Here is a 23,260-nt window from a genome sequence, read left to right as displayed (position 1 = left end):
AGGATGTCAATTGTTTAAATGAATCTAAGTTATCGTTATTTTCTGTTAGCTGTATGCTTTATCCCGCATATAGCAGGGTAGGCAGAGGAAATCTGGGAAACTAATGACGAGACACTCTGTTCCCATTAAAATTTCCGCCCCCCACTTGCTTTTTGCCTCGTCACTAGAGTTGAGAAATGAAAATATTAAATATTTCATTCTTCCGAGTGGGAATCGAACTTTCGAACGTTTGCAGTCGTACCCTTGTGCTCTTGCTCCGAGGACGTCCTCTAAAGTTTCATATACTAGCCTTTACTTGCAGATTCACCCGCATAGTTAAATGTAAATTTAAGAGTAGTTTGTGATACATGACACACACACAAATGCTCGAGTTCCCACTATTAACGAAAACAATAATATAAAAAAAAAGAAATAAAGAAATAGGTAAAGAAAATTTGGATTCACTTAACATGATTTAATCCACTAGACTTAAGAAATCATTGGTAATAACCGATAGCCATCACGCTTTATCAGCGATTTTGGTACTCGGGATATACGTAGCTCAACTATCACTCGACGAGATGAAATATCAACTACATATTTAGAGTCCTTGTTAGTCGATTTAGGAAGGAATTAGATATAGAAAAATGAAATTTGGTACAGCGGTAAACAGTCTGATTATAAACGACAGTAGTAGGTTAGAATTCCACTCGGGGAATGAATTACTTTTATTTCCTCACTCTTTAAGGAGATAAACTACGGGGTTAAGTTCCGTCACTCAACATTCAATGTGTCGAAAATTTTGTATAATAAGATAGAGCGTGAAGCTAAAAGAAAATCAAGAAATATAATTAGTAATTTACCTAATAGAGAAATCGTTAACAGCATTAATTAAAATAAAGAAATTTTCATAGTCTTGTAAATACAGTGGACAACCTATATTTATTTAGACTAAAATTACCAGACAAAGTCACAAAAAAACTAATATATCATCTGTATTTAGTCTTCTATATAATTAATAGTTCCACTAACTACTTAGTGAAGAGATCCTTCACAAAAGTCCTTTACCATTTCGTAATAGGTAATGCCTATAATCTAAGGGTTGGCACCTCAGTCCTCCCTCGACGGTCGTGGCGAACGGACGTGCTTAACAGCTTGCCGAGGAATATATTGATACAGAAACTTCGTTTAAGCCGTGCTGTGTTGTGCCTGTGTTTGTAAACGTTGGATTTTTCTTTAAAATATAGTTATTTTTTTAGTAATCTGGTGGAATATTTTTCGTTTGGTTTTTGGTGAGTATTAGTTTTTTTTTGTATCCTTGTATTTATTTTATCAATAACAAAAATATTAGTAAAATATTTATTGGTAATAGAATTAATTACATATTGCTGAAGGATATGTTTTTATAATCTTCATAATATTATGTGGATATATGAACGATTAAATCGTACTTTATCACCACCATAAAAATACATAACCAATAAAAAAAATATTTAAAAATTTCATTTTTTCTTATTGACGTAAAAATTTAAGGAAATTCTGTATTAGTGCTCTCTCTCTTATTATATTTGAACGCCATATATTTGAACAAAATTCTGAACATTTTTTATATAAAAAATAATAATCTTAGTGGTATAATACTTAGGGATGATTTAAAATAGTCAATAACCAATATTCAGAACCAAACAATAAAACAATTTTCGTTTCAAAATAATTAATACAATATTTATTTATTTTAAAAAGGAAAAAAAAAAACAATACCAGTATAAATTATATTTCTTATTCACAATATATAATTAAATTTTCTTTTATAAAATTAAAAAGATTTCCATCATCTTGCTGGCAACCTCGAGGGACGAAAATGTTGGGCTTCGGGTCCGTCATTATTCAGTTTAATTATTTTCCTTGAAATATTAATATCTTCTAAGTTTCGCCCGCCATGAATCAAGGTATTATATCATTAAAGAGCCTCAGCTTTACTATATAATGAATACTAGGCTAGATTAATATTAAATTATGTTATGTAATATGAGGCCAGTCGTGGCGTAGGGGCACAAAATGTGACTGTGAACGCGACTGGTTGTGGGTTCGATCCGCACTTGAGGAAATGAAATATTTATTTAAATTTATAGTTCGACTTCTTCGCTCTGTTGTCGAGGCAAAGCACGGCGTTGATTGCCGCCATTCGTCATGCAATCCCTCCAAAATTCAGCGGAGAGTGGGGAACAGAGTGTCTCAACACTAAATAAGCTTTGCCTACCTTACTGTGTGCGGGATACAGCGTGAAGCTAAAAAAATCTATGACTTACTTGTTTTAAAATGAAATTCGTATTTATGTTTCTCCTCTTGATAATATTTTAATAAATACATTGTTTTGTTTATAAACATTGTATATATTAACATAATATGCATATTTTCAGTTCGAATTGACCAAATACAAGCGTATGTTGAAAAGCTTATAACCAAATTAAATCAACTGGTTCATAACGTATACTATTATCTCTGTATAAAATATCTATCTATCTATATATAATATATATCTATCTATAATATCTACATAATCTTCTTATTTTAAAACATAAATAAACCTTCTTTATTATAAACATTACACAAAATGTACTGTACCCAGTGAAAGTGTCCTCACTGCCATCAATACATATCCCACCTAACAGAGTTTATATTGTCCACCACAAATTGAACATAAGCTGGGACGGTCCCTGAGGGTTCAACATTTAACTCACAGTCCGCTTCGCGCTTAATCTTTGGAAAAATAGGGAAAATCTATTCCCATTTTCCTTTCGCTACGAATATAATTTAGTTTTAGCTAGGTCTATATATTTTTTTTTCACGCTTTATTCCGCATACAACAGTATAGGTAGAAAGAAACTATTTTAAAACCACTCCCTTCTTCGTTTTAAGGTCGTTTGAGGTATTGAATGCTAATTGGTGAAATTAAATGCCACACATTATTGTAACAGAGTGGGGAAAAGAAAATATTTCATTCCCTCGAACAGTCATTGAACCCAGAATCAGAATAATCATATTGGAGGGTAGTATCGAAGTCCAACGCCAGCCTTTGTTAATCACACTGTAAAATATCATATTAAACCTGAAGTTATTCTGTTAAACTTTCACCGTATTTCGAAAGCATTCCTTTAATTTTATAGGTTCAAGATATTTACACTTGACATTGTGAAATACATATCATATACTCATGATATCTCCACAGTATGAAGTAGTAGAACCTTTACAATAAAACATTATTCACTTTCACGTTATTTAGGTATCATTTATCAATACAAAACAATTCAATTCAATAATTCTTACTTAAGATCCCTAAAAAATTACCACAATAAAAAATGGTATCAATTTTTCAGATCACATAAAGACTTTTTATAAAACACCATAAGACTTTTACAAGAATTTTCGTGTAGCTTTACACAAAACTTTAAAGCTTATCTGTAATATAAATCATTTTCGTTTTCCTCCTGCTCTATGTCCTCCTGCTATATGTGTATATATAGAAGAGATCGATACTTTGAACTTATTCCACCACAAATTGAACTTAAGCTAGCACTGTCCCAGAGGATTCTACTTTGACTTTTAGACGGCATCGGGTTTAATCGGAAGAAAAATAGCTATACAATCGATTTTATTTAGCTCTGCCAAGCTCGACATTTAGTAGTAACTAGTAGTAAACTACTATAATGAACATATATTTCAACTAGGTACTTACTCTTTTATAGTAATTTCATATTTTTAACCGGAGATAAAGATTTACTTCTTTCTTATCACCTGTCGTACACTGTCGTTGGTGTTAAGGTAAGACTTTTCGTATATATGTTTTATATGTACTTTTATGCGATATTTGAATAATAGTGTTATTAAGAAAAACTTTATTTTATCACCTGACTATAGCGATGTGTAAAGTAGGGTTATGATTTTGATCGGTATGTATGTATGTATGTTCATTTGTTTCCCTGTAGCTTCTAAAATATTTTCGATAATTTGATAAATAAGGTGTCGTTGCAGCGTAGTTATTGTTCGCTGGTTAAAAGCTATGTGACGTTATATTAAAGTTAACGTGGCGCCCTTTAGAGTACAAAAATTTTAAACTTAAAAATAAATAATTGTATTATATTTTTCTTAAAATTCTTCACTTAAGATTCTGTAAAATATACAAACTTAAGTTTTCTCCATAAATTTCATATAAAATTTCAATAAGAAAATCTTTATTCTAATGTACTTAACTAAACTTAGTTAACAAGCGAAAAAAAAAGATTCAAGTAAACTACTTATCATTTTAAATCGTATTATAATAACTTACTGTTGGACTTTTTAGATGAAATAGCATTCATTGTACCTAGTAAGTAAAGTTAGTCTTTTATAAAGTTATAATGAAATAAGTTTAAGGTATAACATTTACAACTGAAATCGAAATATAGTTTTATTAAAATTTTAGCACCATTAACCTTTTTTTTAGCTTCGCTTTTTTAGCTTCTACGCAGAGGGAGCCTCGAGTTGGAATCGAACCTACAACCCGTCTATCAGCGTATCTTTGTGCGGAATACAGCATGAAGCTAAAAAAAAAGAAAAGTCCGTATTTATATATTTATAAAATATATATGTATATCTATTAATTCATAACGGTAAGCAATTTAATATATTTAACATATGGTTATATGACATTTAAAAATCTCTTTCGGCCATTGTCGATTGAATTTTTCCAAACAACATTTTTGTTATTCCCATATTCATTGACGCGTATTATTCAATTTTGAATAAAAGGGTATTGCTTAATTTGCATAACGGGTAATCTGTAATAAATTGTTAGTAGCGTATTGTTTTCACTTTGAAAATATATTTGTGTCAAGGTGAATGTTCAGTGAATATATGTATTGTATTTCCTCCCTCTGGTAACGAGGCAAAGCACGGCGTTGATCTCCGCCATTCAAGATTCAAGATGCAATGCCTCGGGAATTCGGCGGCACGTGGGAAATGAAAGTATTTTAAAAGGAACGGAGTGTATTAAAACTATGTTTCCCGATTCAATCTGCCTACCCCGCTATATGCGGGATAAATACAGCGTGAAGCTATATTATTTAGTATATATCTTTTTATATTCTGTCGCGTAATGTGAAGATATAAAATAAAAAATGAGGCCATTTTGTCATTAGCAGCATAGTGGCGTTAATACAGTATAATTGACGTGATTTCTGTTCCCACTCGGGGGAAGTTTCTAGTGGACAAAGTGCAGTTTTAAGTACCGCTATTCATCACGCATTGGTGGCGCTGTGAGATATCGTCTTATTTTTCTTATGTACTTATTACGTTCGATGATAGATTACAGGTATTTTTTTACTAAGGAAATCGCCAAAAAGTTGCAAATTTGTTTAACCGGACCTAAATGGATAAATAATGACATTTAATTACACATTACATTGTAATGTTATTACAATGTAATATAATATACAAATGGTATAGCGGTGCGGTTAACTTCAATTATAACCATTACCATTGAGGTTTGTATCTGCTAACCCGACTAGTGTTATATCTTCCTAGAGTATAGGTAAATTGCGTTAATATAATGAAAGCTAATTATTACTTACAATTCCGCCCACGTGGTCAAGCTAAAAATAATTAAGAGTTATATATAGGATAAATTGCGATTTCTAAGTGCCCGAGCTAACTCTGGCACCATGGTTTACACCAGTAAGGTTGGACCTGATGTAATATAGATATCCTCGACAAAACCTGTTATTTTTAGCCTAATGTAACAAGCCTTCATGAACGTTTTATCTGGCATATGATAGACTGGACAGGCGGAATACTGTATCTAGATACTGAGGCCGTTGCATCGCGGCGCAGGGCCACAAACGTGTGACTGTCAACACGACGATAGTGAGTTCGATTCACACTTGGTGAAATATTTAATATTTTGTTTTCTTCTGTAACAATCAAATGGCACCTTTGAGTTGAGTAAAAAAAAAATATATAAAAAAGTTCCGTTTCCAGTGGCGGAACTCTACGCCGTGCTTAAAGATTAAGCACGGCGTAGAGTTCCGCCACTGGAAACGGAACTTTTTTATATATTTTTTTTTTACTCTTACTACGCCAAGACTTCTACTTAAATATCAAGTTAAATATTAGAGAAAATGTGAAAAGTAAAAAAGATTCATTCGAGCTGTGCAGATTTAAAAAGTTATTTTAAAGTCGTACATCATTCACATTCATAAAACCGCATAAGTTACGTTTCCGTTGAAAAGTTCAGCCGTGTACAAAACTTTATTATATATGAATACTACTGCTATGTAAATTTTCTTCGAAATGTGAAGATTCGAAATCATTATAGTTTATAATAATTATTAAGAAAGTTGAAGACAGTCGCGATGCAAGGACGCAAAATGTGCTGCAAAATCTATAGATAGAGGGTTTTATGTAAATATTAAATTTCAAATGGAATATTTATTTAAATTTATATTTTTATTTCTTCGGTCTGTTGTTGAGGTAAAGCGCGGCGTTGAGTTCCGCCACTCAACACTCAATGCCTCCAGAAATCGTCAGAAAATGGGAGTGTCATAACAATACGTTCTCTCTGTTTGATTTTTTTATTAAGAAGGTTAAGGCCGTACCGCGGGCACTATCGTACGACTGCAAACGCGGCAGGTTGTGGGTTCGATTCCCTCTCAGGGAATGAAATATTTAATATTTTCATTTTCCACGGTCTGGTGGTAAAACCAAGTACACAGTAGAAAACGAATAACGAGTTTCGCCAATTCTCTCTCTACATGCTATATCTTGAATTAGTTTTTATCTTAAATGCTCGGGTTGTATACGATATTTGTGTATGATTCTTACTCGGGATAATGATTATATATTTTTTTCTTTATTTTCATTTTCCCGCTCTGATAGACAAAGCGCGGTGTTGAGCTCCCCATTCTACTCGCAATGTCTCGAAAATTGGGCGGTACGTGGGAAACGGAGTCTAACTTCCCACAACTATTCTTCCAAAATAGTATTATTTTATAGAATAGATTCTGAATAAAATGTTTCAGTATCTAAAAAGATATTTTCATAATAAATCCTCATAATTAAATCACTTAGGGTAATCATAGTTAGTTATAAAATTATGTTTTTAATTAATATTTTAATAAGCTCATCAAACAAAAGGCATAAAGGCATAAAGTTACGCCACTTAAATAAAAAAAAAGTGTTGGCGAGCAGGTCATCTAGCTATTACTATCTTTAGAAGATCAGAAAATAAAACACCAAAGGCGTGTGAAGCAGTGAGGAGATATATTAAAAATTATGTTACAGATATTTTGACACGATTGCATTGTAGTTATGATAAGGTAAATGAGAAAACCTTTTATCCATATCTAATTCTTAACACATTTCTTGTTGAGTCGACGAAATCAAAACCGTTTCACCAGAGTGAGTAAATATTTCATGAGTGGAGATCGAACCCTTAACGGTCGCGCTAACAGTCGCAACCTTGTACCGTTCCACCATGACAACCTAAAATAAAATTTACTGGAGAAGCATTTGATTTATTTTTATTAATGTTTAACACGCAAATCCCCTAAAAAAGCGTGCAAAGTGAAGAAGAGTGTCCTAACACTAAGTTTCCTTTGTCTAAAGCTAAAGAAATAAAAATAAAATATTATACTTCCATAACTATTTGTATATTTTTTATTCAATTCAACTAAAAAAACAATGACGGTATCGAATTTATACACAAATAAAGCCTTGTAAAAACATTCCTAACAATAGGTTAATCCAATCTATTATGTATAGAGCACTCAGCCAGATTTCACTTTGATTTACAAAATCATTATTAATATGTTTTATATAAATACAGTACTCGTGTTGTGCCATATTTATATAGTGTTTTGCTGGAATCGCGATGAGTGTGGGTTCGATTACCACTCGAAAGAATGTTATAAATAAAATATATTCTATGCCATGTGTGTCTTAGGTTCCCAGGTTTCCTATGCCTACCCCTATGTAATATGATATAGGATCCAACGTAAAGCTAAGAAAATATATTAAGTATTCTTTTCTCTGTATTATTACATATGTTTGCAAGTAAAACAATTGCAGTAAGCTGGCCTCCAGGATTCGGCGGAAAGTGGGGAACGGTCTCGCCACTAGTTTGACAGGTTCCCTCTACCTATCCTGCTATGTGCGGGAAACAAAGCGAAACTTTGCGGAAAGTGGAGAACAGTTCTCTGTTGGGACTTTTCTTAAGACTAGGTTTTCCTCTGCCTACCCTGCTATAAACCGGAAACGGTGTAAACCTAAACAAACAAACTGTTTTCATTTGAAACATCACACAAATCAAAGAATCTAATATATTTCCTTATCCAATACCGTAATATCACTAAGCTAAAAGGAATACTACAAAGGAAAACAGCTGATATCTTTTGATGTTATTAGTACTAGTCGCCGCCTTAAGATATTGTCAAATGCAGGAGTAGCATCTGCTCCCTCTCTCTAATAGTGAATGTTGATTAAACTAAAATTTTTGACTTTATATATATTTGTATTACATAAAATTAGGACGTCATAGCGCAGTGGCACAAGCGTGTGGATGTAGACGCAAGGGTAATGGGTTCAAGAGACATCCCGCACACAGCAGGGTATGAAGAGGAAACCTAGTGTTAAGACACTCTGTTGCCCACTTTCTGCCGAATTCTTGAGGCATTGCATTTTGAGTAGCAGAACTCAACGCCGCGCTTTGCCTACAGACACCAGACACCAGAGCGAAGAAATGGAAATATAAACGTAAATAAATATTTCACTTCCTCAAGTAGGGATCGAAGCCATAACCGTCGCGTTACAGTAACACCGCCGCTGCGCCACGACGGCGTTTATTAAATTAATATAAATTCAGAAAGTTATTTAGCACATCTTAAATTAGTTTCTTAATTTATATTAATTACGCTAAAAAACCTACTTACACAGAAACTATAATACTAGTTTTAAAGATAAAGAAATAAACAGATAAACTATTTCATCGTGTTTCCCTAGAAACCCTCCCACGGCTATCTCAAAGTGCCTGTTCGTTTCCACATCAAGATACTGTCAATTGCACTGCATCCGTTCTCGTTCATTCTCTGCTGACGTTTTTGGCGATTGATTACTCTGTTGAGATGATTCGGTTTTTCTTTAGATAAGACTACTCTATAAGATCTTTATCTAAGGAGACCTTATAAGTATAATATTACCTTATTGTAAAAGCGGCCATTGTATAATTTAAGTTGCATAATTTTCAAGTTAAATATAAAATAACATCAATAATCAATAAATATCATAAAAAGTAAAATGAGTAAGTAGTAACAAGAGTTTAAGAATTTCAGCATGTCTTAATAAGAACGTATGGCTTAGTGGTCACTACGCTTGGACGGTTTCCAAGAGACGCGGTTTCGAATCCCGGGATTTTTTTATTATTATTTTTTATTGCAAAAAATAAAACACATAGAAATGTAAAATGAAGGAGTTAGTTAACAAGGCTAAAATCTATTAAAACGTCGTCAAAAATATTAATGAATAAACATGTCGCAGGTGTACATGCGTGCGACCGTAAACGGAAGTGGAGAACGGAAGTGTCTTAACGATATCGTGTGTCGATTCATTAGAAATAAACACGACAATACTTTTTGTTACAATAATATGGAATAAAGTAATTAATACATTTATAGAAGAAGAAAAATAAGTATAAAAAAATCTTATCAATGTTTAAATTGAGGCCAGTCGTCGAGAACAAGCTGTAAATTTGACAGCTTGGACAACCTCGATGATTCCATAATTCGGTGGAAAATGGGGAAAAGAAGTGTCTTAATTAGAACTAGGTTCCCAGAGTTCCCCTGCTATGTGCAAAATACAGCATGAAGCCAAAAAAAACATAACAAAAACTAACTAAATACTTACATAGCAAAACATATGTCTCAAATTAATTATTCGAAAAGCCGCCGCTCGGAAAATCGGTTGACACATTTTCCGTTCACAGTTCGTTTTTAGGTCGTCTCGTGCTTACAAGTGAAATACTAGTTGTAGCATATGCTGTGTTGCTTGCTCATTTACTTGTGACGCCAACTCTCAACGTTTGAATGGCTGCTAGTAATGCATAATGGGGTTGATATTCTATATCTGTATTATTGTTTTGTATGGAAATCTTATTGAATTACTTTTGTTATGTGAAAAGTGAATATGTGTTTTTAAAACTATGTGGTGCCTTTTGCAGATTTTAAAAGCTTAGTATAGATGTTAACAGTATATTAAAACAGCTAAGATTTCAACTATTTTTACTTAATATTTCATTAGGCCGTTTTGTGTCAATGGAACAATAGCTTAATTATAACATGGATTGTAAATTTAATATCAACTGATAAAATTGGAATTTGAAATTGAAATGAGTGTCTTGACTCTAGGTTCTCTTTAATACTCTAAGCTAAAACAGAACATATTCCCAACATATTTTTATGTCAAACAGGTGTATATTAACATAACATAATAAGAAAAGTTGTGCCGTGCCAACTGTGTAGTAATTTCGGCGTGGCAGGATGTAAACCCAAGTTTAATTGGCTGGAGCGCTTGAACGTGTAATCCTCTCGAATTCAATTCCTGCGGCGCACAAAATGTTTACTCTGATTTTTTGAGAGGAAATTTAATAAATATGACTATTTTATTATTGAAATTTTAATATTTTTATAGCAAGTTTTGAATTGAGGCTAGTCGTGGTACAGGGGTACGAGCGTGTGACTAACGTGTTGGTTGTAGGTTCGATCCTCACTTAGGGGAATGAAGTATTATTTATTAATATTTTCATTTCTTTGCTCTGGTATTGAGATATAGCGTTGCGTTGAATTTCGGGAAAGTGGAGAGCGGTATGTCTTAACACTAGGTTTCCTCTGCCCACCCTCCTATATGCAGGAAACATCTTCAGTCTTCTGATATAGCTCCCTGTGGGACTAATCATATTATTTTCTAAAGAAATTATTGTCGCAAAAATGCCTGTTAAGGTTAGATTATATTTTTGAGTTGGAGTATGATATTTTGAATTTTTTTCTAAACTTTCTATAGTTTTTTTTCACATTATAGGATTTTTCATTATCCTTACATTGAGAACAACTGAAGTAGAAACGTCGCCAAGTCTCATCTCTAATGCATCGGTGCCTCGTTCTCATTTGCTAATGGCGGTGAATCAATGAAAGTTGATTAAATCCGTGCCATTAGTATGAATACGTTGGTATTTTGAATTTTGTATGTCGCGGAAGTTTTATTATTCGGAGACAATGGAGGAAATGTGGGGGAAATTTTATTTTTTGAGAGGTTTCAGTGGATTTGATATTAGAATTGGGTTAAAAGAATTTGACAGACTTACCTGAAAAAGTAGAGAAAGTTAGCAACGTAAATTATAGACAATCTAACAAATACATAAATATACTAGTAAATATAACTTTCCTACGATTAGACATAGAACCCACTTTCACTGTTAGGTCAAATAAGTTTTAACTGCGTTGCAATTATAATATTATCATGAATTCCTAACTTATATAACAGAAAGGCCAAATACTCTCCCGAGATCCCATCATTTGACCCATATAGAAAATATACAATTTAAATCTTCTATAGAAGTCGAATATTCTAGTCACGTGTTTTGTTCAGCGTACCGCAGGGTGCATTATTGGAGCCATTGTTTTTCTTTCAGTTTTCATGAATTTATAAAACCTTGCCGTTTAGTTATATTCATTTTAATTAAAACTCAAATATTTGTTTTATATTTTTATTTATTATAATAATGTCCTTATTTTTATGCTAAACTTTTACTGAATTTTGGCACAGATATTTGGTCATAGATCTGTTCTAAAATTCAGTCCAGTTAATCCAAAAAAATGTAAATACGCTGTTATTGCACCTAATAAGCAATATAGGCCACCTATTCTCAATAAAAAAAAAAATACAATTTCGTTATAACTCGTTTCGTTCGTCTAATTATCTAACAATTACTTCAGTCGTTCACACCATTTGCCATTTCCATAACCACGTACAAATGAACAGTGACATGAAGAACAATCACCCGCCGCACTGACCGCGGCCGCCACCACGCCACGGGCAATTACTGTAAGATACAGCTAATCACTCATACGCTTGTGTTGGCCGGTTTATTTGAGGAGGATAATTGTGTTTGCCTATTGCATAATTGTGTTTGCCATTTTTGCCAAAAAAAGTTATAAGCCTATATATTTACCACGAATATGGTTAACTTGTCGTACATCGCTATGAAAACTATGTATATATTATAATGTTCACAGTTAATACACATAATTATATATGAAGTAGAAAATAATTTAAGACCAGTCGTGGCGCAGTGGCGCAAGCGTGTGTGCAATGGTTGTGGGTTCGATTACCACTTGAGAAAATGAAATATTGAATATTTTCATTTTCTCGCTTTATAACGAGGCAAAAGCTCCACTCAACACACAATGCCTCCAACATTCGGCGGAAAGTGCGCAACGGATTGTCCCAACATTAGGTTCCCAGGTTCCCCTAAATATCCTAGCTATAAGTATATGCGATATAGCGTAAACTTAAAAAAAAGTAGAAAATGAAAACATTTTTCCCTTGTCGTGCCATATACGAGTTTATTACTGTGTAGTCTTGTTAAGCGGTTACAACTAATTACAAAGTTGGTTTTATGTAAAACGGCTGGCAGTAGAGTAGTGTTTTAATTGTTTTTATGTAATTGTACCTGGTACTGAATTAATTTCAAAAGAAGTAATAATGCATTACAGTTTAATTTAATTAATTATATGTAATTTCATTGTCTTAAAACTGAAGTCGTTTTCTAAATTTCATCTCAACTGAACACTGGTAAATGAGAAATGGTCCCATGAAAGTAAAAGAAGCTTGCAAGATTTCACATACATTAACTAACACACTAACACGGCAAGTCAAATAAAAAGTTATAACAAAAAAAACATTCACTACAATTGATTTTGATCTTACAATTGCCATTTTTTAAAGTTTAAAGGTGTATTAGTTTAGATGTTACACTTAAAAAATATTTTATACGTTGACAGGGTAGGTAGAAAAAGTTTTGTATTAAAACAATCAAGTCCTCATCCATTAGCTACCCACTTTAGAGATATTTTAGAGTGACAAGCAATTTATTTTGAAAATTCCTTTAATTTTATCGAAGATATCAGGTTATCTAAGAGTAATAAAGAAATAAAGAGTTTATCAAGTTACTATTTCGAGAAATAGTAAAAAATGCATTTTAATAAGCTGTTGAAGTACTTTCAGATGCTTATGTTAAATCAAAGAAACACAAAGTAGTCTCTCGTCTCGAGACGACACTTGATGGATTCTCTTATTCTATATTTAAATTGAATCAACATTTGCTTCTGTCAGGCTCTATATATATAATAAAGTAAATAAATTATTTATACAAAGGAGCCTTTATCAATATGAAATATAAAAAAACAAAACAATGTTTTTTACATTTTTTGTCTGTTTGTGTTTAATTGTACTTTAGCAAACTTCCGTTAATATTTATTGTTCATAAATAAAAGAGTTATATAAATTTAAAATATTTTATTTAACAAAACTACTACAAAATTTTATTGAGCTGGCTTTAACCAATAAAAACTTTAGTTTTCAATGTAAAGATTGTATATATAAGGGGATCGTGTAGTTAGAACACGAATTTATTTCACATTAGTATATAATATACTTAGTTTATTTATATAAATACTAGCGGACGCGCGCAGCTTCGCTTGCGTATTTAAGGGTGAATTCTAATAACCCATGAAACATGTGTTCAATGAAATATTTTTAAGAGTCTAAATTTCAAATTTTATAAAAATCAGTGGCGATTTAAAAATTTTTCCATACAAACTTTCAACCCCCTATTTGCACCCTTAGGGGGTGAATTCTAGAAAACCATGAAACATGTGTTTAATTATATACGTTTAAGAGTCTGAATTTCAAATTTTATAAAAATTGGTGACGATTGAACCTATACAAACCTCGAACCCCTTATTTGCACCCTTAGGGAGAGAATTCTAGAAAACGATGAAACACGTGTTCAATTAAATACCTTTAAAAATCTAAATTTCAAATTTTATAAAAATCGGTGCCAATTTAATTTTTTTTCCATACAAACTTTGAACCCCTATTTCACCCCTTTAGGGTTAAAATTTTTCAAAATCCCTTCTTAGTGGATGTCCAGATTACGAAAGTAAACATCTGTCCAAATTTCACGTTTCTACGCACAGCGGTTACGGCTGTGCGCGCGTCTTACCTCAGTCAGTGAGGACAAGTCCTTTTATATATATAGATTAGTTTCTCTTTTAAACCTTTAGTACTTTTCGGATATAACAGAAAAGGCAAAGAGAACCTAGTGTGTAGAAATCCGAACTCCTCTTTTCGCTAAAGTTGAGAGAGTGAATGTGGAGTGGCCAAAATTAACGCCGTATTTTTATTTATTGGATTTTTCTATTTTGGTTATTTTTGAATTATTATGACTTTCTTTTTCCATACCAGATTTAAAATATATACTAAATATTTCTTACAAACACAATATTTTTCTAACAGCATCAAACGATTGAATGCTTCTATGCCTCGAAACATGCAGGGCTATAAATACTTTTTTATTGGAAATAGTATCGTTGAAATCTTCGTAATATTATTTTCCTCTATTTTCGTTTCCTCTCTTTGGTGACACAAATCGCGGGGGTAGATTCCATCGCTCATTACTTTTATTACATTGAATATTTCTAATTTGGCGCACATCATGTTAGGTGGGATACATAATATATATATATATATGGTAAAAGACGCATTTTTTTTTTGCAAAAAACGTTAGTGTCGAATTATTGTAAGCGCGACAGTAATGGGTTTCCCGGAATTCTGAATGAAATATTTAATATTTTCATTTTCTTGTTCTGGTAAAAAGTACAGAGCGGCGTTGAGATTCGCAACTCAATCCACAATGGAAAACACCTAAAAAATAGCAGGTATTATGAATAAATAAATTTGCGTTATAAAGTCCATGGAGCCAAGAATTTGAAATATTCAGAAATAATTTGAATACGCCGTTTAAGATAAATAATTTGTTTAAATGAACCTTTGAGATGGAGCATTCGAAATTACATTAAATTATTTATTCAATTAGACTTTATATGTATAGCAATTATAAAAACATTTCATTCATTTCTTTCCAAGACTAATTTTGAATTTGTAACTAAGAGCAACTATAATTAGAAACAATACAATAAAATACCAACATACTAATTAATTACAAACTATCAAAACTGTCGCTATAAGCTTTTCTAATTGACTTCACGCTTTTTCTCGCGATATACACTCCATTCTTTACTTTCCGTCCAAATTTCAAGACATTCCGTCTTGACTAGCGCAAGCAAGAAAACGAAAATAAACAACTCATTCGAATAGGAATGAATCAACTACCCGCCGCACATTCATACGTTGCGCCCCACAACGAGCACTACACGAGATATAACCAATTACTTTCCTTATTTCAGATGTATAAAATGAATAAAAAACGTCAAAAGAAAAGGCGAATGAAGAGGAGCGAAGTGAAATGAACAAGGAAAAGTATGTGATTTCTGTGAACTGAATAGGGAAAATGGCATCGGGACTGTGGCCTGCGGGCAACTTGGGCTGGTCGGTCATTATATTCTTATGCCAAACAATAGTCTGTGATGGACAATGTCCGAAGTTCGCTGAAAGGCCGCTGGAGACGAGAGTTCAAGATGCTTCGATAGTTTTTAGAGCGGTCGTCGTTCAGACACATTTTCAGGTTAGTTTGTTTTGTTTTCTATCAGCTTATATGTTTAAATAATGATTTAGATTAACTAAGTCTAGTCTTAAAGACTATGCCGTCTACCCTTAACTTGAGTCGTTTAAGTATTATCATACTGAGAATTTGCAATGTTAACATTCGCGACTTATCTCTTAATTTTCTTAATAATTGATAAATAATAAATACTTAATTGCACCACGATAGAATTACCGTTCGTTATAAATAATATTTTAAAAATATGTTTAAAATTAGGAACGCAATGTCTTAACCCTAGGTTCCTTGTGTTCCACCAAAAGCTTGCGGCTATAAAAAATATTTAACGTGCTTTAAAAAACATACCAACATTGTAGATATCAACGATGCAGAATACCACAAGCTAAATGTACAACACTTTGACATACGTTTCACACGTACCAAATTCGATCGCCCCATATTAACCAGTACATAGATTATCTCGCGCTCGAACCGAATAACATTATAATATTATAATGAAAATCAAAATACAATTTATTGGTGTTGAACAAATGCAAATGTAATCAGTTGGGTTAAATTCCGCATGAAATTGTTTTGAACGGATGCGAGAGATTGGTTTTATCGGTTCAAATATAGTTTGACAAGCTTAGTTTGGTCAAAATTAGTAATATTAGTTACATTAAGATGAAAATATTGTATCGTGATGCACTTTGCATCTTGTGGAGTGGGTCGGCTTTCTGGCTAAATTTGAAACATTGCATCTTGATTGGAGCAACCTCCAGTTCAGCACATTATTTCATTAAGATGTACTTGACATAGAATTGTAAGTAAAATAGGACGTTAAGATTCCTCTGTCCGTCCGTCTGTCTGTTTGTCCATCTATCAGCAGGCTGTATCTCATGAACCGTGATCGTTAGACAGTTGAAACTTTCAAATATGATGTATTCTTGCACCATATGAATGATGTTTCTTTGATTAAAATATTCATTTTAGTTTTATTATACCTTAAAATAAATATTGTTTGAATGAAAAAGAAATATTTTAATTTTCATAGGTCTAAATAAACTTTGAATACGTTCTATATGATAACACAATTGGCATTGTTGAAAAACTTACTTATCCCAGTCTTGATAGCCCGATTCAAACTTGCATTAAACTTTAATGGAGTATTTTACATAGTTTTACGTATGTTACAAACTCTGAATGTAACCTTTCATATAAATGTAGATTAAAATATAATATTTTAGCATTTTCAAAGAAATAAGTAGTTTTAGAAGAAATATATATTTTATTAATTAGAATATGAAAATTATATTTTTTTCTGTTGTTTCTTTAAATAGCGATGCCGAAGTAGCACCTTGAAGATTCGATTTCCAGTCAAGAAAAGTTTTGTGTTTTTAATTATGTTCATTTGATCACATAAAGTATCTTAAAAAGAGAATAATGAACGGTTATAATATTCTGTCAAGTTAAATTTAATATCTTATATAAAATGACATTAAGAAAATGTCTGGAAGGGAGCCATAAAAACTGTGAAATATGTCTCGCGCCTTATGCGAAAGTTCATTGTACGTCATCCATTTGTATCATAGAACAGAAATATTAGATACATAGATAGAAAGAACTAAATTATCCAGCTATATAGTTTAAACGCTTTTACCCTCATAGTAGGGTTGGCAGAGGGAACCTAGCAATAAGCTAGGCTCTGAGTTTCGAGATATAGCGTGTTGAGTGACGGGACTCAACGATGCGCTTTGTTTTATTACGACTGAAGCTAATTAATTTTTCCGGGTGGCAACGAAACCTTATATGAGTAAGTCTTATATAAGAAGTTAAAAAACTGAATGTAAACTTATATAGTGTGAATGCTGTTTAATGGTATAATGCTTTTCTTTATTTTTAATTTCACAATTCTGTTCTCTACTCTCCGTCGAAGTCTCGAGGCATTGACGTCTAGTAAGTGAGCTAGTAGTGAGCTACAGTAATTATATAAAATCATATAAAATATGCGTTTTGGTTATATATTTTATATGCATATTACTGAGAAAATAGTAATATATTGTTTACCTTAATACAGAATATTGTAAACAACATTATACTATCATATAAAAAATACTCTTTAAAAGCTTTAAGAATAAAAAAAATCAATGAACACTTAAAGTAGTAAAGTAAATAAATATAAATACATTACCTAAAATAACATACTTAATCCTAATTTACAGTATAATTTTTTATGAAAAAAAAAATACATAAGGAAAATTACATTTCATCCCACTTCTATGATCAAGTTACCGTCATACCCCCACTCTGTCACTTGGGTGACATTTATAAACATTCATTAATTTAGCAAAGTGTATTTTTTGCCGTTGACTTCTATTTTATATAACTTTGATTTAAAAACTGGATGAAGGCTGTGAATAATTTACTAAATATATTTTCTTTCACGTACTAGTAAATTTAAAATATTATTTCATTAGTATGAAAATAAAAATATTTTTAAGTGTGTGCTGTGCTCTCACTAATTATTTCAGTATATTCAGAAGTAGGTACATATGTACATATATTTGTATCTAAATAAAAGAACATTCTGTACATTACAGTACATTCTCCTTGGTTTGATATTTTGATAAATTTTATATGCTACTTGATAAATGGGGAACGTAGTAACTTAATCAGAATGGAATATCCTACACTATGTTTCCAGGTTCCCTAGAAACTACAAAAATATATATGTTTACTTGAATTCTTCAGCAACTACATCGCAGAGGCTTTATTTTCAGTTTCACGCTTTATATCACAAAGCAGAGTAGGTAAAGAGAATCTAATATGAGAATACATCATTCGCCGCTTTCACCATATTCCAATATGCTACGTGATGAGAGTGAACGACATTGACAATTTTGAGTGGCGGATATTAACGCCACGCCCTATCTACCACCAGGTCGACTAAATAAAGTCATTCCCTGACAGATAATCGAACCCACAACCATCACGTTCATGTACAGACGGCGTTCCACTGCACCACACCACGAACATCTAGATAAAATTAGTCTTTTGTCCCTGACATCTCCATCAGCAATAAGCTAATTAAGCCCATTATCTTTGTATGCACATGCTGTAATTGATATTATAACATTAATCTGTTATAACTGACTCCTCGACTAATTATGTTATCAGTGACTCATATGTGCAATAGACAATCGTAATAATATATATTATAATAATATAATTATAATTATATAATTACTGTTTAAATTAAATTAAATTTAATATACTTAAAAAACTTCGCGAATCATTCGTTTAATGGATTATTCATTTACGCCCTTCATTAGACAATTAGCGGCGTTGTGTTCCGCCAATCAACAACCTCGAAAAACAGGTGGAAAGTAGGGCGTGGAGTGTCTCAACTTTTAATCTAAGTTTTCTCTAGCTTGCCTGCTATATTTAGTGATGGTATTATACGTCGTACAATATATTTTATACATAAAGAAAAATTAAATTGTATTGAATTGATTTAACTATGTATCTCAACCTACAGCTATCACGATAATTTCCATCTTCGCTTATAAGCAGCAGTGAGCTGAGTGGCGCAGTGAACTGTCTCGCTTTGGACCATTAAGGCGATGTTTGTGGGTTCGATTCCCTCTTGCATCATGTCACAGAAATTGACCGCAAAGTTTGTAGTCATAGTGTTCACCCTGTAGTCACATTTTTTTCACCAGTAAATTTTAATTTCAGATACTTCAACCAAACGTTATGCTACGCTACTTTTGTTATACAAAAATATTACTATACTATATTTCTGTGATTTGAATTTTCCTTATCTCGTTTTTATTCTTAAGGGTAGAAACAATATTTGTTTTTGTATTGCGTTTGTTTTGCCTTGTTTGCGATGTATCGTCAATATAACAAGGACCCTATTATTCTTATGTCTTATATTTACAATGAAATGAAATTAAAGTAAATACTCTTTTTTGGAACGTTTGTATTTTGGAGGGTAGTCAGAAATGTTATTACTATTTTTTTTCCATTTTTTTTATTTCTACTTGTCAAAAATATTATATAAAGAACTCAATTTAGCTCTGTGTAGATAAAAAATAATAATAAAATTACTGAAACTATTAATAAAATTAACGGGACCGAATTTGGCTCCAAAAGAAAGTAAATTATTATTAATTATATGTATAGTAATTCCATTTCATTATATACTGTTCAATATGATACCAAAATAATTTGATATTTCGCCAATTTTTTAGTAATATCAAATTAAATATAACGAGTACACAATAAAATGGATTTAAAAAATAAAAAAGTAAAAAAAAAAATTTAAGTTAAACGGTTTTATATTGCAGATAAATGTACTAAAAAATAAAAAATAATTTCATGGAAATTATGATTACTAAAATAAAATCGTGGGGACACTTTCTACTTACCACTAGGTGGGTGAAGTCTCATGCCATGTCTTTCGATTGTAGATATTGGACGTGCCCCACGATTTTATTTTAGTAATCATAATTTCCATGAAATTATTTTTTATTTTTTAGTACATTTATCTGCAATATAAAACCGTTTAACTTAAAATTTTTTTTTTACTTTTTTATTTTTAAGTTTTTAGTTTTCATTTCTCCTACTATTCAATTCGTTGAGTGCCTCATTATTGCAAGGTTAATGGAGAATGTTACGATCGACCCCCCAGAGGTCCAATAGAGGAGCAAGGCTATGTACAACAAGATGTGCCTGAATCTTGAGGGGAAAACGCTAACGACATATCATTTTTATCCACCTAGTGCCATACAGTTCTCGGCGCGCTTTTACCTTTTACCTTGGGTGGTGTACCCCTAGCGACGTCTCATTTTTAGGCACCCTATAGCCACACAGTCCTCGACAGGATACCAGATCTTGACTTAGGTGGGAGATTCATATTGTAATTGTGTATAGTATACTGTATTATACTTACCAAGCCCTTTATTTTGATACCCATATTGATGGGATTGAAAACTACATTATCCGCCATCTTGTAGCGGCGGCCATCTTGGATTTTGATTTTGTGTAGTCCACTGAATGCTACTTGACAAGCCCTTTCATTTGATACCCGTATTGATAGGATTGAAAAAAACTAACTTGTCCGCCATCTTGTAGTGTTGGCCATCTTGGATTTTGATTTTGTTTAGTCCACTGAATTCTAATTGACAAGCCCTTTCATTTGATACCCATATTGATGGGATTGAAAAAAACTAAGTTGTCCGCCATCTTGTAGCGGCGGCCATCTTGGATTCACAATAATATTGAATATGGATAATTGTATTGTCACCAGAATCAAAGGCGTATACCAAATTTCAGATCAATCAGTTAACGGGAAGAGGGTTAAATTTCAATTACTAAATTTGACCCAAACAAACAAATAAACAAACGGGGTGAGCTAAATAAAACCGTTTAAAAACATATTTTTTGCATAATTAAAGACAACGCTTAGTTAATTATAATAACTGTTCCGAATAAATATTTTATAGACATATTCCCATTCTAGAACATACACTCCCAAACCAACTAAGGCAATATGAATAACCTTCAAAACAGTACATTTCCAGACAAATAAAAGTACAACACAATTACGTTTTCCCTCTTATACGTACAGAGCGAGTACATACTTAGTAATAAAATGTTGTCAGCCCAGTCATATATAAAATAAACGTCTGAAAGGCCCCGGGAAACAGAGCTCAATCATTCTAACAATTTACATGACAAATCGTCTCTATCCCCACGGCCTGAGCTCTGCCAACAATCTTCGTACTCTTTTACTTAGATAATACTGTATATGATACTGCGGCACGCCAGACAAATTGCCTCATTATTGTTTTTCATTTACGCTGGATCCTCTCTGGTAACTTTATGGCATCCGTTCTGTTTTGTACTGGTGTACTAGTGAGTGTATGAGTGTAGTAGGAGTGTAGCGCTTTATATTTTTAGCTTTACGTTGTATTTCGAGTATAGCAGGATAGGCAGAGGTAACCTGGGAACCTAGTGTTAAAACTCTACGTTTCTACGTCACTCTGTAATAATAATAAGAAATAACTGCAACAATATATCCACCGTTTCGTTCCCTTTCCGTTGACCACAATCTCAAACCCACAACTTGTTACGATCAAAATCGCTTGGTTTTGCCCCTACGTCAAGAGTCGCCCTTTGGCTATTTGAAAAATATTATTGTTTCAAAATAATATATTGAGGTTAAACATAGTAAAATTACTTTTTTAGAAGCCGTAAAAAAATCTAATTTGAATCCTTGCCTCTTGGATATATATTTTTTTCCTAAGTGTTAAATAACAATTTAAATTAAAGCTTACAACAATCTAAACCTTCAAATTATTACAACAATATGTGCTTAAAGAACAAAATTAATGCTAAGTTAGTATTCATTTTTACAATTTATCAAATTTTATGTTATTATCTCACTACGATTTTCTTTTTATTTGGAGCACAAAGAGCATAAGCAAGTGTCTTAATAGGAACAGAGTGTCTTAACAATATGTTCCCATGCGGTGTGCAAAGTACAGCGTGAAGCTTAAAAAAATAAATCTATTTCCTGTAAATTTACTTAAGCTCTGGCGCTTATATCTAAGATTATACATTAAATTTACTGAGATATCTTGCAGCCACCCCTTGCCAAGGCAATGTTGCTCCTAATTTGCGGGATTGACCAAATTGATAGTTCTGAATAAGGGTTAATTCAACGTTTAAATAACCCAAGGCGGGGTTTAATGTTCTCCACGCCATCAATGTTCAGTTTTGCACTGTAATGAGAACTCGTATGTTATCTTAACGTTGAATTTGTAATGAACTTGTCGGAGTATAATATGGTGTGCTGGTAATTTTAGTTTCAAACGTCAGTCAGTCAGGTGAAGAGGGAATTACTTCCTATGTAGTTATAAAATAGTTCTAATATGCAAATTTAGATTTAATGAAACCGATGTGATACAGTTAATGAGGCGAGACAAGACACGGCGTTCAGTTCCGCCACTCATCACGCAGTGGTGAAAATTAGACATATTGTACTGTTCTTTTCATTGATTGTGGCTTTCCAGATAAAAAAAAACTATTAAACTTATAGATTTTAAATTACAAAAAAGTTGTGACAAGCATTGAATGATGTGTTAAAATTTTTTGAGAGCAGAAAAAAAGTCTGTTCGTATAAAAACTTCATAAATATATTTAGGTATGAGGCATATAAAAATGTATTTCGTAAATATTCCCATTATTTTTTTTCAAACTAAACATACATACTTACACATTTAACATATATATTTACATTTATATTGCATATAGCATATAACAGTGCCACAGGACATTAATTCTGAAACTAGTAGATTTATTAGAAGTCTCAAAAAGAACTTTATTTCACATAAACCCACAAAATAAGTGAGGTAAGTGACAAAATATATTAAACATTTCTGATACTAAGAAGTTTGTGTTTCACTT

General features: G+C 32.2%; 1 protein-coding gene across 1 annotated transcript in view; it reads left to right on the top strand.

Annotated features, from left to right (window-relative positions):
• Positions 1–1,131: 1,131 nt before the first annotated feature.
• The window catches only part of LOC146529145 (uncharacterized), a 37,752-nt gene continuing 15,623 nt past the window's right edge, over positions 1,132–23,260 (top strand). Inside the window, exons 1-2 of the mRNA XM_085201777.1 lie at positions 1,132–1,271; positions 15,531–15,808. Coding sequence (XP_085057903.1) covers positions 15,635–15,808 — 174 coding nt within the window. The 5' untranslated portion in view covers positions 1,132–1,271; positions 15,531–15,634. The remainder of the gene's footprint in view (positions 1,272–15,530; positions 15,809–23,260) is intronic.

This window comes from Heliconius melpomene, chromosome 18 (genome assembly GCF_056956725.1).
Source record: "Heliconius melpomene rosina isolate 202511_hmr_F chromosome 18, ASM5695672v1, whole genome shotgun sequence".
NCBI lineage: Eukaryota > Metazoa > Arthropoda > Insecta > Lepidoptera > Nymphalidae > Heliconius > Heliconius melpomene.
Note: the sequence above shows the minus strand (reverse complement) of the source record. Positions and strands in the feature narration are given on the sequence as shown.